The sequence below is a fragment of the Merops nubicus genome, unplaced genomic scaffold (genome assembly GCF_000691845.1).
Source record: "Merops nubicus isolate BGI_N331 unplaced genomic scaffold, ASM69184v1 scaffold9246, whole genome shotgun sequence".
Classification (NCBI taxonomy): domain Eukaryota; kingdom Metazoa; phylum Chordata; class Aves; order Coraciiformes; family Meropidae; genus Merops; species Merops nubicus.
The window spans coordinates 1-14,810 of NW_008612923.1; the positions used below are offsets into that span (position 1 = coordinate 1).

Here is a 14,810-nt window from a genome sequence, read left to right on the forward strand (position 1 = left end):
TTATTTTTATTTTTTTTTAATTAAGAAAAGCCAAACCCTAGAAACCAGTGAATTCATATTGACAGATTCCTTCTGGAGGTGAATATCTAAAGTTTAGCTTCTAAGTTGCTGTTCTACTGATATGGGGTTTTTTTTTCCTACCCTTTCATTATACCAAATGGAAAAATACGTTATGCTATTACCATTGGTGTTCAAACTCAAACAAGTTCTGGTGCCTTCCAGACCTTCTCCAAGGACTCATCTTTCCTGCATAGCTGCAGTGGTAGAAAAAAGGGGAGCGCTGTGCTTTTGTTCATTATCAGGACACTAAATGGGGTTTCTGTCATGAGAAAGCTCCACAGAGCCCTGTAGAACGTTTTTTATTTTCTCACATAATTCACTCCCTTCTGAAAGTGGATCTTTATATGAAAAAAAAACAAGAGTGCTTTAATTAAGAATAGATGTCTTTCTGAAGGAAATGTCCAGCTCAGGTAGACACGTCTAAGCTCGAGGCTGGAACTGGACTGAAATTTTCTGGTTTGTATTTTTTGAATCCTCGAGATAGTCACTCCATCTTCACCCTCTCTTTGCTGGCTGGAAGCAGGAGCAGGTTGAGAAAGTACATATGTTCATGAGCTGGTATCTCACAGCCTGACTGTGCTGGTGGATAAGTCTGAAATAGGATGAGTCTGGGTTGCCTGTAAAGTCCACTTGCTGCAGGACCATCTTTACAAAAAGACCTTTTTCAAAATAACCGTGGCTGTCTTGTGGTATAACTACAATAGGAGATGGAAGAGTTGGGGAAAACAGCATCTGTACAAGAGAAAAACAAAACTGTGGGAACCTATCTGCGTTTCCCTGTCTACCCCTTCCCTGCCTGTGTCAGCACACCAGTGCAGACCTGACCCCAGCACATTCCACAGCAGAGTATTGCACCTGCAGGGCTGCACAGGATTGTCCAGAGGGACTTCCCAACCCTAGTGCCTGCAGCACTGAGTTCCAGAAGGTTCCTCCTATGATTCATTATTTTGGAAAAAGTCTCAGACTGATGGCTAAATTGTCTCTGCTGCAGTTCAAAATAGCAGGGAATAGTCCAGGTAGACACATGTGAGTTCTGTAGCAAACATTGCTGGCCCTCTGTAGCAAACGTTGCTGGCTGCTGTGAACACCTCGGCAATAGAGACAGTCATATTGTTCACTGTTTTCCTCTTCAGTGAGGAGAAATAGAGATGTTTCATTCTGGTGAAACAAACACATTCAAAACTAAACCAAAACATGAAGAAAAAAATTAAGAAAAGGCCTGGCAGAATTTCCTTCAAATGACTGTATAGTGTGGTTTCTTCTCTCCAAAAAAAAAAAAATGATTTGAAAAATTTACTGTTCTTTGAAAGAGAAAATACCAGTTTGGTGTCCCAGCAGTGACAGAGCATTTGTGGAAAGTAAAGATACAGATGTTGCTGGTTATGACCTTGTTACTTTGATGTAATGATGTGAGCAGGACTTAGCGCTTACAGACTTTAAACGAAAGATGCTATTTACCAAGGTGGCCAAGGGCTGAATTCACATTTAGAAAAATAAATTAAAATCCCATTGAAAAGAATGTTTTATTTACTTTGTTTTTTTCTTTTCATAGCTGGGATGAAAATATTTCCCTAGATGATGATACAATGATATTCAAATGCAATTCCCTGAGAAATACCCAGACTGAGATATTTAATTTGAAATTAGTTAAGTGGTTATTTGGCTGAAAGCTTTTTTCAAAACAAGATCTACTTATGAGTCTTCAGGCTAAAGGAAATATTCTACTGAATTTAATTAAGAATGGGATTCTCTACTAACTTCAATCTAGTAGTAACCCGCAGGTTTATTTTTTGATAATTAGTGTGTCTGCTGGTTAATATGATAATCATTACTACATTTGCAACAACTGAGAACTCTAATCAAATAAATAAAACAAACAAAAAAAAATCATGCTCTGTGTTCACAGAGTGGGTTGTTTGTTTTGTTTTTGTTTTTTTTTTTTTCTTGGAGGAACCCTCTGGATGCATTGATACATGTTATTTATTGCAATGGTATTACCTCAAAACCTAGAAACTGTTCCTATGTTGGTGTTTTAGGATAGGATAAGATTCAGAAGGGGAGGCAGTCTGGTTGCTATCAGTAAAAATCTGGTGATAAAGGGAACTGGGGTTTTATTTTTCCTTCTTCTTTTCAGTGTCTTCTACAAGGCTTTAAGAAGATGCCTTAGGAAAAAAAAAAAAAGGAACTGTGTTACTTAAAAAAAAAAAAAAGATACAGTTTCTGATTTCTTAATAGAAAAGTAATATTTTTAAGAAAAGAATGTGACAGATTGTTTTAGCACTTATTCAGTTTTATCCAATGCCACTTCATTTTTTAAGACAGAAAAATAATCATCTTTGATAGGATATCTGTGTTAAAAACACAGCAATGAGGTATTTCCAATGTATGTCAAGAGGGTATTGCATAACACTTCTCAGTGCCGTTTTCTTAGCAAGTAATTGGCAAAGGATGGCAATAAATGAGGGTCACTTTGGAAAGACGAGGGAGGAGCCTTCTCAGCAGGAGCCTTTGGGAATAGCTTTGTGAAGACCTTGTAGAAGTGACACAGTTTATTAGCTGATAGGGTTTCTGGTAGGTGAATGTGGGGTGTTGAAGTCCAGGCAGCACTTCTGACAGAGTGTACCTCTGAGTCTGCCTGGCTCAAGGAGCTTTCCTGACAACCACTTCAGCTGAACTTCTTCAGCTGGACCTGGTGCTGTTCTCCATACAATTCACTGCTTTCAGCACTTTAGCTGAGGGTTTGCTTCACTTGCAATAGTTATCAAAAATGGCTTTGGTTCTTCCCAAAGTTACAGACTAATGCAGCTGCCTATGCTGTGGCTGCAGGAATGTCAAAAATCTTCACTCAGAATCAGAACTACTACAAAACTCTCTACACTCACCACGTCTTTCCACTCCCTCCTTTTTGCCCCTCCCCCAGCTGAGAACTGTTCAGCCATGATGTCCATGACAAAAGAGGCTGGAGATGATAACATAGGGGTATAGGATGGGAAGGGACCAAATGAACCGTCATATCAGGCTGCCTGCAATCTCAGGCCATTGTGTCAGAGCAAGACTCAGCACGATGGTGAGGAAAGGGATTCCTGTAGATTGCAGGAGCGAAAGATAGCTCCTGGGACAGTTTCTTTCCCCGGAGGCTTCTTCCTTCCTCCTTCTGCAGATGCTTGCATGACAACATCATGCAGCACTTGTGTCATGGAGTTTATTCCTACAGTTTTTCCATCTTGTGTTCAAGCACACAGGATCAGGTTGTAAAGAAGGTAATAAGTCCATGTGAGTGGAAATGCTCACAAGTAAACACTTTTGTCTTTCAGATCTGCTGCCAAATTCTGTATGGCAAAGTGCCTTGATAACTGTGATGGTCTCTCAAAACTGGGCATATAACAAATCTTTTCAATTCATCTGTTCTTCAAGAAAAAGAAAGCCTATTTAGTTCTTTGAAACACAGGACAAGAGTTCACATAAGGGCTCCTCTGTATGCTTTGAAAAGTCTCCTTTTATCTGTACATTTTACAGTCCATTGGGAAAGCACTCAAATATTCAAAGATACCAAAATCAAAGGCTAGCTAGTGTCCAGGTAATCCAACCAGCAGGTTTTTGTAGATTACTGTTGTACATTTTCTGTAGACATAGTGTTAAAGCTCTTTCAGACATCATCTAGTAAAAAAGAAGGAAAAAAGGAGAAAAAAGAGAGCTTTTTTTACTATTAGAAGTATTATTTCCCCAGGTGCTCAAGTCCTACCTTCTCTATCATTTAATTTGTGCATGATTTTTCATAAATACTAGAAAAAGGATACTAAGATCTGAAAATGGGATCCAGCTCCAGAGCTAGAAATATTAATAATTTCTCCTTGTTATCTATTTATTTCTCAAGAGTTGAGGCTTTGTTTTCCTGCAAGTCTTGAAAGAATGCATTTTGCTATCTTGATATGCACCACATGGAAATCAGAATTTCAAAGGGAGCCAACACAATAGTCTACTTTTAGAATCCAGTTCAAATAATTTAGTAAAATAATGTTGGCTGCCTTCTGCATTATCATCTCAATTAAAAAGGATAATCAGGGAAATATTACATAGATTAAGGAAAAGTTCAAGTAAAACTATAGACTGAAGGTAAATTTCTGTTCCCTGAAACCAAAACATTCTTTGAAATTAAAAATAAAGGCTGTGATAATGACAGGGAAAAGAATAATTGCTTTTAATTAATAAAAATGGAAAGGTAAATAGATTGATAGGGATGGATCATAATTTCATTTTTGTTAAGAGCTGCTAAAAGTAATCCTACATCATAACACACACTGAGTGCTTGAGGAGTTTGAGCAATAAAAGTGTGGCTGAAAACAAAATAGTGTTTGTTTTCATCTGAAGTTAACTCCAATAACCCTGATTTTGCCTTTGAAAGAACGAGCACTTCTTTAACTCTTATAACTCTATCAAAGGGTCTAAGAACCTTAAAAACCACTGTAAAGGAAATAAGTGCTTCTGTTTTACAGATAAACATCGAGGCCAGCCGAAGGCTAAGCATTTGGGTACCCTCATGAAATGAGAGGAAGGCCCACAGCAGGAGGTAATGCAGTACGTTTTATGCAGTAGGTTTTCAGGTCAATGTGGCATGAAGACACAGGAGAAAAACATCCAGTAAAGAAAAAAGAGCCAATGCAGATGGGCAAGTCAGCCTTTCTGATGGGGCATTGTCAGCAGCCTAACTACAGAGCTTTCCTCTGCAGCCACATCCAAGCTCAGCCAGGCATGATGGCTCTGACTCTACTTCAGGCTTAGCTAAGTGTGATGCAAGTGAGATTAATAACCCAACCACCCCATTCCAGGACTTCCAGTGAGGAAGAAAAGCTGCTGGACTCAGGAAGGACCTCTCTTTTGTCCATTAAGGAAATGTTCTTCAAAGTGTAAACATCGGTGGAAAAACTAACTGCTTTCTGTGGCTTTGAAAATTTCCTTCCTCAAACTGAAAATTGAGTACAAGTTGTCTTTCATCCTGTGACAGTAGTGCCAGGGCCTCTAGTCACTAACTGAACATAAATAATTAACCAAGAGATACTCCTGCAAGTTCATTTGTAGTGGAAAACATTTTTATCTACATAATGCAATGTGGCAGCAGGGGAAAACCTACTCCATGATAGGCCCACTTCAAGATTTTGTTCAAGAAATCAGTGTGGCAGAGCTCAGTTTTTCCAGTCTTATGGCTTTGCAGCAAGGTCTGAAGAAGAATTTTGGTTGTACATTTATTAGTGGTTTTTCAGTATCTCTTGAGAAAGCATTTTCCAGAGACACAGTGCAGCTCAGACCAAACAGTTTCACCTCACACATAAGACCCCAGAAGGAAGGGGAGAAACCTCAGGTCTCTGCTATAGACATGCTGTAGCTTCAGGGGAGCATGGAGGAGGACTACAGTGATTTGAGTCTCATGCTCCCTGGGTGCAACTAGGCATGTGTACAAAGTGGGAAAAAGTTATTTGTTGTGAAACATCTGGTCCAAATATTCCACATGATGTACAGCATCCACTTCTCTACAGTGCTGAGTCCTATCCACTCACCTGAGGTGACATCAGGCAGGATTAAAAGGGGCAGTCCATGTAATATCTGTACGTGCTACAGAGGTAAAGGAAGGCTTCTAGCTCTGGCCAAAATGCCAAGAACAGGACTCTGCACTGAGACTGCCTTACCTCCAGTTCAGCTTTTCTCTGCAGTGACAGAATAAGGAGGTTCCGCCCACGCAGGCAGGGTTAATAGTTGAAGGGTTTCTCCCTTAAAGCAGCTTGCAACACTACATTTAAATGTGCTGCATGCATTATTCATCTTTTTGGAGCAAGCAAGAGCGGAGGCAGCTGTCAGTCCCATCAGCGTTTCGGAGCTCTACCCTCCAGCTGCCTCTGGGAGGCATGAGAAGGAATGCCACAGTCCATGGGACCAGTGGCCCACGCTTTCAGGCTGGGGAGCAATTATTTGCCAGGGTAGTTTCAGTCCCAGAAACACCATATCCAGCTTTCTCTAGGGAAGGCTGGAGGAGGATTTTGTTACAAAAAGGGAGAGATTTTCTTGCATACATCTTGTATCCAAGGCAGGCAATTGTGACTCTTCTCTCAATAGGTTTGCTAAATTTCTTCTCTTGCACCTTTGTCTCTCAAGGCTTTTCCACAAAAGATTATAAAACCTACAAAACTTCAGGACTGTAGCTTATTTTCTCTGCAGTTTAGTGAATACAGCACCTCACACGTCAGACAAATGATTGTGGTTGGGATCCTTCTATATAATTAATTTGAATATGAAGCACAATGTAAGGAACATCCTGGCTACTGTTAGTGATACTTCTGTCCACAATGGCTTGATGTGTACAGCCTCAAAGTCGAGGAAATCCAACAATTGTCTGGCTCCTATTCTACTCACACATGGCTGGGCTATTACAGCTTGGTGAGAGGTCATTACACAAACACAAGCATGACCCCACTCTCTTAAGCACTTACAGTCAAGTTTAGATATTTGACTGCATGTATTTTAGTCATGCTATGCTCCTAACAAAGGCTCATACAATTCCTAGAGAAAACAACATAATTAGCACAAACTTCAAACCTCTCTAACTTGTCCCAGCAGAAAGCAAGCCTCTGCACAGCCAGAACAGCGTTGGGCTACTGCCCGTGAATGCCAGCTGGTCTCCCATGCTTCTCTTTGCCTCCTAGGACTTAATCATTAATCCTATATTGAGGTGGGCTGTTGTTAGATGTTGGGCTGAACATCTCATTCAGAACTCTCATACACAGTAGCAATTTTTTTCATGTAGAGATAGTCTGGTCAAGGTCCATTTGTCGAAGTGACCCATTGCAACGTGAGACTAAATCTGCAGTACAGTGGTGGTGAGAAAACTGTTACCTTTTGTTGTTGTTCATTTTACCCTGTTACAACATCACCTCTATTGCCAAAGTCCATATAACATAGCACTGGGGGGACTGTACAACAATGCAAACAAGGAAGACATCTTGAAATTCTCACACTGAGAAACACAGAGCAGGTTTCCTTTATGTCCCACTTTCAGCACAAGGAACAGTAAAACAGAAATCAATAGACATTATTACCCAGAAGGAAATAAGGAAAAAGAAACAGCTAAAGTTAAAACTGTGACTTGGTATATGATAGCACTTTGATCTTATCAATTAGAAAACAATTTGACTTCAGTCTTTTTTTCTGGGCATTACGGCCAGGATAATAACAACCCTCTAAACTAAAAGGATCTCTTCTAGCTCAAGTATTATTTATTCACATGCTTTATTATTCTGTTTCATGGAAAAATGTAAGGAGAACATTTCATTAACTGAAGGAAAATAAAGTTTTCTTTTTTAACATCATTAACATGGTAGCTCTGCAACCAGGGGCAATGTTTAAAACACTGAATGTACCTAGAGATATAATGTGGCATGGAAACTTTCCATGCATTCAATGAGAGATGACAGCACACAGATAAAATACCAATCCCTTGTTATCAGCTCTAGGTACCAGACTAAGTGCAACTGTCAGAAATTCTCAGCAGACATTGACACGACCAAGACAGGGTTCATTTAGGGTCACTGCAAATTCCTGCTTCATTTGCATAAGCATTTCAGCATGTGCTTTAAGTCTTGATTTCCAGCAAAGGCTTAAGAAATAAAACATAGCCATATATTAACAGCAAACAATTGTTTGAGGCCCAGATCCTCAAGAGTATTTAAACTCTAATACCTGCTGACTTCCAGGAAAGGCAATCCAGTATCTTAGGCCAAATATTTTGCCATGTGAACTCAGTGTCTGTCCCATCCTTATGAGTGTTTAGTGGCAGTTAAGATGATGGAAGAGAATCAACATCAAATTAAGAAATACTTTATTTGGGTTTTTAACCATAGTTTAACTCCACAGCCTGATAAAGGATGATGAACTTATTTTATTCTCTCAAGGTATGATAGAGAGAATATTCATTTTCTTCATAGAACAATCGTATTGCATTTTATAAGTGTTTGGTAAGTTTTTTGTTTATTGCCTCAGTGTTCAGCCATTAGCAGTGAATCGTTGTGTTGTTATACAAACCAGAAAACAACAACTACAAATAACAGTCTCTGCCTCAGGACACACAATAAACTGAAGAGAATGCTCTGAAAATGCTTTAGAAATGCTTGCCAAAACTAGACTTGCTGTTTATGGCCAGAACAGACGCCTGCTAATTCAGGTAGGCATTTATATTATAAAATCATTTATATAATAATATAAATCACATAAATTATAAATTATGTCTACACACATGTCTCAGAGTCACCTGCACTGTGGCCATGGCTGTGCCAGCCATACATCCATCCTGTATGGAAGGTGAAAAAAGGATTTGGCGACCACTTTAACGTTTTAGGCTGGTAATTGTAATTATATTGTGATATAATCCCAGGGTGTGAAAACTATACACTCTGCCAAAAAGCAAAATCATAATTCCTGGACTTGACATGTGATACCTTGGTTGCGAACAATGTCTGAGCCCCAGATCTTTGACAGTTTATATGCATATATAAATTCTTATGCCAGGCTAGAGAAATGAACCTGAAGTCAGTTATAAGAGGCAGAACACTCCAATGGTTGTTTCCCAAGTTGAAAAGCAGAGGAGCTGTATCTTGTTTTGTTTTGTTTTCTGAGCAACATCCATCCACTGTCATCTGGCAAGCTGACAGGAACTTCCTATGTTTAATTTCTTCACAGAAAGGTACCTGTTTTTACATCAGTTAAAAACTGATTAAACAGTGATGTGAATAATTTAGACCTTCCTTCATCAATATCAGCAAAAAGGTAGACAAAAAGATATTTTAAAAGAACCTTTAACAGAAAGTCTGTATGGGCAAGGATAACCATGGGCAGGGAACAGAGCTGGAGTATTTGGGAGCTGACTGGAGCTCTATCATTGACTGTTTGGAAACCAGAAAGCCAACATTGCACCTCTGCATTCTGCATCTGCAAAATGGAGATAATAATACCAAGACTGACTTTTTATACACTATCACCATGGTCTCTCACTTCTGCTGAATACCCCTTTCTTTTTGAAGGTACCATCTTCCTAATGTTTTAATGTTGTTAGTGATTGCAGTCAGGGACAGAGAGCTACAATGAGCAACAAAAACACAGGCCTTCATTTAGAGACAATCTGTTTAATAAATATGACTGTAAAAGCAATAAACAATAGCAATTATACATTACGCTACATTGTATTTAACGAAAGGGGAAAAGTAGATGAAAAACTACATCAAAAAAAGTAATTTTAAAATTAGAAATAGTTCCAACACTCTAAGAAAACTTTTTGATCATCTTACTATAAAAATAAGTGGGCTAATGTTGGACTTCAGTGGGGAGTATTATACAGTTGCTGCCAAAACTTTCCCATCTTTCTTAAAGCTGTAGTTGCAATGAGAATGGCGAACCCATACAAAGAGCTGTGCTTCTCTCAGTCTACAGAGAAACTACAGAAAGAGGCATAGAGCTCTGTGTTGTGATTATCCTTTGACTACTATGGGTCTAATGTTCTTAGACCTGGTATCACATTTTTTCTCTGCTAGAAAGTAGGCTGATTTGTGCTTAGGCCCGTTTTGTGACAAACTCAAAACCACCATCACCGCCAAACCACCACCCCAGGACTCTGGGCAAGAAGAACAATGCTGTTTTCTCCTGTGTTTGACTCAGGTTGCCATGTGTAATGTGTATTGAACGAAACTCACTCACGCCAGGAATCAGGGTGCCTCCTAAGTGCCTCATGCTGATTGTGAACTGGCATCTATTTGCCTTCACCTAACATAGTTAAGTAAGTGCATATTTGCTATTATCTTTCTCCATTTGCACTTCAAACCAAAATCCTGGTGCTAGGTTTACCTGAGTTGGGTTGGAAATCAATAGGTGTGATGACCAGAGGTTAGGCTTCAGCCAGACATACAGTGTCCTGGGAGGACTTGTTCAAGGTATGCTAAGCCTGCTTTCCTGCTGTTCCCTTGCACAGTCAACATGAACATGTCCTGCGGCCTCATTCCTAGTTGCAGTGTAAGACACAAGCTTCTATCTCGTACTACAGTGATTTTGTGGTGCTGGGGCTCAAACTGCCTGACAACACTCTCAGGCCAAATCCTCCTTTATTCTCCCACCTCTGCCCAGAGTGGCAGTAGTTTGCAGGTCTGTAACCAACGTGCTCTGCTAAGAAAGCACATCGACTTTTCCCTGCTCCCTACTCTATGGACAAGGTGTCTTTCAAAAAAATCTATAGTCCTTCAGGCTACTCTCAAAAGGCAGAGATCTGGAACCTCCTCAGACAAATCCAAACATCAGCACTAAATGCAGCGGAGGGTGCAACTAGGACTTTCAGCCCAAATTGAAGGTGTAAGGCTGGTACAAAGTCTACGTTCATGCTGGCAATAACCTCCTGCAACTGCAGTACCAACAGACCTCCCTGCCTATAATGCTAGTTCTGTTCTGTCCAAGGTCAGGAGGCAGAAAGCCAGCTTTCAATCATGGGATGCCTTGGTGTGAGTAGGCTACAAAAGCTGTTTAAGAAAGAGCCTGGCCTTGTGGTTGGGGTCATCCACACTCAGCCTCCTCACAGCCATGGGACACAGACAGCAGTTGCAGGTAGAGGAATGAAGGGCAGAGTTCAAACAAAGACATAAACCAGACTGACCAAGAGTATTTTCAGTGCCTTTAAAATCCAGTGTGATTTTTTTTGTGTCCTATGAAAGTCTGCTGGGGTGGCTAGCCCTCCCACAGCCCAAAGTGCTAAAAGAGTAGTTAAATCTAAAGCCAAGAACCCTAAATGCCCCCACCCACCTCCCCCAGCCCTTCTCCCCCCCACATCCCAGCCCAGCCCTCTCCCTAAAGAAGAGACCCCCATGCATATCCTTGGCCTATGTCATTATGAATTTTCTACAAATTAGAGACAGATCAGAAAAAAAGAGAGCGGAGGGGTGAGGGGAAGGGCCACAGGAGTGAATAGTGGTACCAGTTCCTCTCCCCCCCCACCCCCACTAAAATAGAACACCTGTACAATGCAGTTCCACTATGGTCTCAGTATAATGTCCACATGCACAGGCTTAAAGCTAAAAACCCTTTGTCATCTGAAGAATTAAAAAGTCCAAATGCAGTGAGCTCTCTTTTTTTTTTTTTTTTTTTTTTTTTTTTTTCCCCCCGTTTGATACAGATATATATTGGTGTCCTCTATTCAACCATTTACATAGGTAGGGATTTCTTTTGTGCTCTGGGGCTCAGCAGCTGTGGAAATACTTCCTGTTGCAAAGAAAGAACAAAATAAAAGAGTTAGTAAATAACAAGTGTGATTAACTAAGGGAGATGTTTGAATGCATCACCTTGCTGGCCTTTGGGATTCAGCTGTTCCACACTGACAGGTTCTTCCCAGAAATGTTTCTTGTCATTCAAAACACTGAAGGTGATGTTCTGTTCTTTTGCTAATGAAGATGATTTGTTCATGTTGAACAGAAGAGGGAGAGGCCAGAGCAGAGGGATGGAGGGAAGGAGGGGCTGAGGTCCTCAGAGGAAATGTGTAATTTATTTGCAATGACTGGAGATTTAATAAATAACCTTAAGCTCTGCATTTGCAAAATAAGAGCTTAAACCATTCACATCCAGAAAATAAGAACTGTAGGGTTTTTTTTCTACCAGAGTTTGAAGAAAAAATTAAATGATTTGGGGACATTCATTCTGATTAATCCAAGGAAGGATCCTGGAACATTAGTCAAAGGGTTTGAAAAAACCTGGCTTCTGAACAAACATACAAAAGAGAAACACCCAATTACAGTCTTTCTTTGTTTTCCCAAGAGACAGAAAACTCATTAAAACAAAAATTGCTGATTTCCAGAAACAGATAAGATGGTTGTATAGGAAAGTGAAGAGCATTTGCACTGTTCACACCTAGGTCCAGACCTCCTCATTTTGTCAATGAGCTCTGATTCAGTTCCCTCATTCATCTTACTGACAAGATAGAAAAACACTCTTCAAAAGTTTGTTGGACTGATTCCTTTTGATAGACAATTAAGTCTATGTATCCCATATATTTACCTTTTGTGCTTGCTAGCGCACTTACAGGTGCAAACCAAAGAGTTCTAAAAGGCCAATTTCTAGTTCAATAGTGTCCAGTACACAGCTGAGAAACACACAAAAAGCTTACTATTGTAGAAAGACAGAAATGCGATAGTTCCACCAAATGAAAACCTCACCCCAAAATTGTCTTTTAACTACTCTTATCCTAGAGGTTTCGAGGGCTTAGTTTTCAACACGAGCAAGAGCACTTTTGAAGGTACCTTGAGTAGACCCAGAGAGTGACTGACTTGCTGTTTCAGTCTGAGTAATATGTGAAAAAATGTTTCCCCTACCCCTGGAACAGAATGAACCATGGTCATTACATTCTTTTACAAAGGGGAAACTCAAAGCCCATCTAACTCTAGAAAGAGTAGAAAGAGAGTTTCTGACCTGAAATTGGGTGTTTCTCCCTCACCATCTTACATAATTTTTCCCTGGGGGCATCTGGGGGGTTAAAAAAAAAAAACAAAAAACAAAAAGACAAAAAGTATTGTTAAAATTTAGGACCCACCGCTCCGGGTCTTGGCTTGAAACCTCTTGGTGATCCACAAGCCTTTTGGGAGTCCTCTGTCCAGACTACCTTGGCTGCATTTCCTTTCCTTGGGTTCTGGACTGTGGCCTGGGGTTGCTCTGTATGGGGAACACCACATGGGAAAGTTGGTCCCCTCACTCCATCCTGTGTTCTGCTAAGCAGGGATGTCCAGGTCTGCTGATGAATAGCTGCTTAAAAGGTTTCAATATCTAACAGATCTCTCCTCAGTGAACAGGTGAGGAGAGGTCGGTATTGCCTGCAGTGGGGCTTCCAGCTTAGACATGAGCTTCATCAAGAGACTTTCTTCTTTTTCTTCCTAGGTTGCTTCACAGGCCACAATCTTAGCACATCACATTCCCTCTTTTAATTGCCCTTCCCCTTGCTCCCTCTCTGCAGTAGCTATGCAGAGAGGCCTGCTTTAGCAAATACTCCTGTACATTTTAGGAACATCCTCAGGTGGGATCTAAGGTTTGGTTAAAGCTGACAAAATTGTGCAAAACCTGGGATCTCAGTTACAACTACACTTCACTCCTGTTTAAGTCAAAGGAGCTATAAATTTAATTATAATTTTTCATTTAATTAATTCCTCTAAAACAGGTCCGTGTCCTTATTTGCAGGGGTCCTGTACTGTACCTCCAGTCTGGGTCTGCAGAATTATCACCTCACAAGTGAAGCTGAGCAATGCCCAAGCAATGCCCAAGCAATGCCCAAGCAGTGCTGGCTTTAGCAGAAGATGTCCCCAGGCTGGAATCTCCCTGTTCTATCCCAATGCTTTTACTGTAGCCAGGGTAACAGAAAACACAGAAGCATGAGCCTGACTGCTATCGGTATGCCCACTCCAAGTCTATTCACTTCAGGTCCTATGAAATCCTGCTTTGCCAATTTGGAATCACAGAGGCCTGTGAGAGAAATAAGCCTGAGGGCAACCCAGCTGTCCAGTGCTGAGATCCCAGCTTTTGCTCCATTTCCCTGGGAATCAGCCAGGCTAACACTGCTGCTGGCAACAAGGTCTAACACAGCACAAAGGCCACCGCAGTCAAAACGTCAACGAATATTTAGCTCTTAGGTCTGACTTACCGAATCACCTGCCCACCTCCATGTTCCAGGTGAAGGTGGCTGAAGTTCTCCTGGATGTGGGGTTTAGCCTCACAACTACATCAGCCTCAGCAAAATAAATTAAATTGCCTTATAGCGCAAGTTAAATGCTGACAGGATTTTTGAGAAGGAGAGGGGATCTACACAGAGCAACTAGGAGAGAGAAAAAGCCTAAAGTTGTTGCCCTCTGTTTCACCACATGGTAGTGAGGGAGAGGGAAGAGTTAGCGAAGTTTTCTGTAGCAAAACTAATGCTGCAGCAGAAAAGGATGGGAGGAGGAGTGTGCAGGAGTATGGGAAGGGAGGAGGCTGAGGAAAGGGTTAGCCAATTCTAAGTCAGAGTCTGACCAGCTGTGGGATGCTGCAAGTTATTTACCTATGGGCTGGACTTCCAACTTCTCATCTACTAGTTGCTCAGGGCTCATCAGCTCACTTTGAGGGACATTAGGTATGCTTTCCCTCTGACTGACTGGACTGACCATCTCTTGATCTTTTTCATTCTGCATCTGTGCATATATATTAAGACCAGGAATCTTCCTAAAACATTAACAGAAACCATCATTGTGGGGTACTCTGGCAGATGTTGCAGTATCAGCTTTTACAAACCAAGAAAAAAATCACTGCAAAAAAAGAAAACCCAGCAAACCAAAACCCAAACACATCAGTGAAAGACAGCAATGGGGAAATGGCTCAGGGATGGTCATACCTTTTGAACTTGTAAATAACAAACACAGCTAATCCCACAAAAACGACAGAGAGGAGCATCAGCATAGCTGAACCACTGTGACTGGGAGTGAGGTCCACCAGGGGAGCTGCAAGAAAGGGGCAGAAGGTTAGAGCCTAGAGTGAAAGTTGCTCCCTCCAGAAACATAGTTCATTCTCCCCTTATTGCAATTGTAGCAGGCCTCATCTGCCTCCACACATCTCCAGGACTTCCCTGCCTTTCTAACGCACCTGTGAAGAAACCTGGGTTCAGACCACTTGTGATGCTCAGTCTACCCCTTGGTGTGAAGTCCCATAGCTTTCTCCTTAGAGGC

The 14,810-nt window shown here is 41.0% G+C and overlaps 1 protein-coding gene across 1 annotated transcript; it reads right to left on the reverse strand.

The window, feature by feature from the left end:
- Window positions 1–10,955: 10,955 nt before the first annotated feature.
- Window positions 10,956–14,585, reverse strand: LOC103774317 (VPS10 domain-containing receptor SorCS3-like; the record flags this gene model as incomplete). Its single annotated transcript, XM_008941710.1, has 4 exons — window positions 10,956–11,337; window positions 12,659–12,777; window positions 14,150–14,310; window positions 14,480–14,585. Coding segments are annotated over 4 exons (443 nt in total), but the record flags the coding sequence as incomplete, so codon positions are not given.
- Window positions 14,586–14,810: the final 225 nt, after the last annotated feature.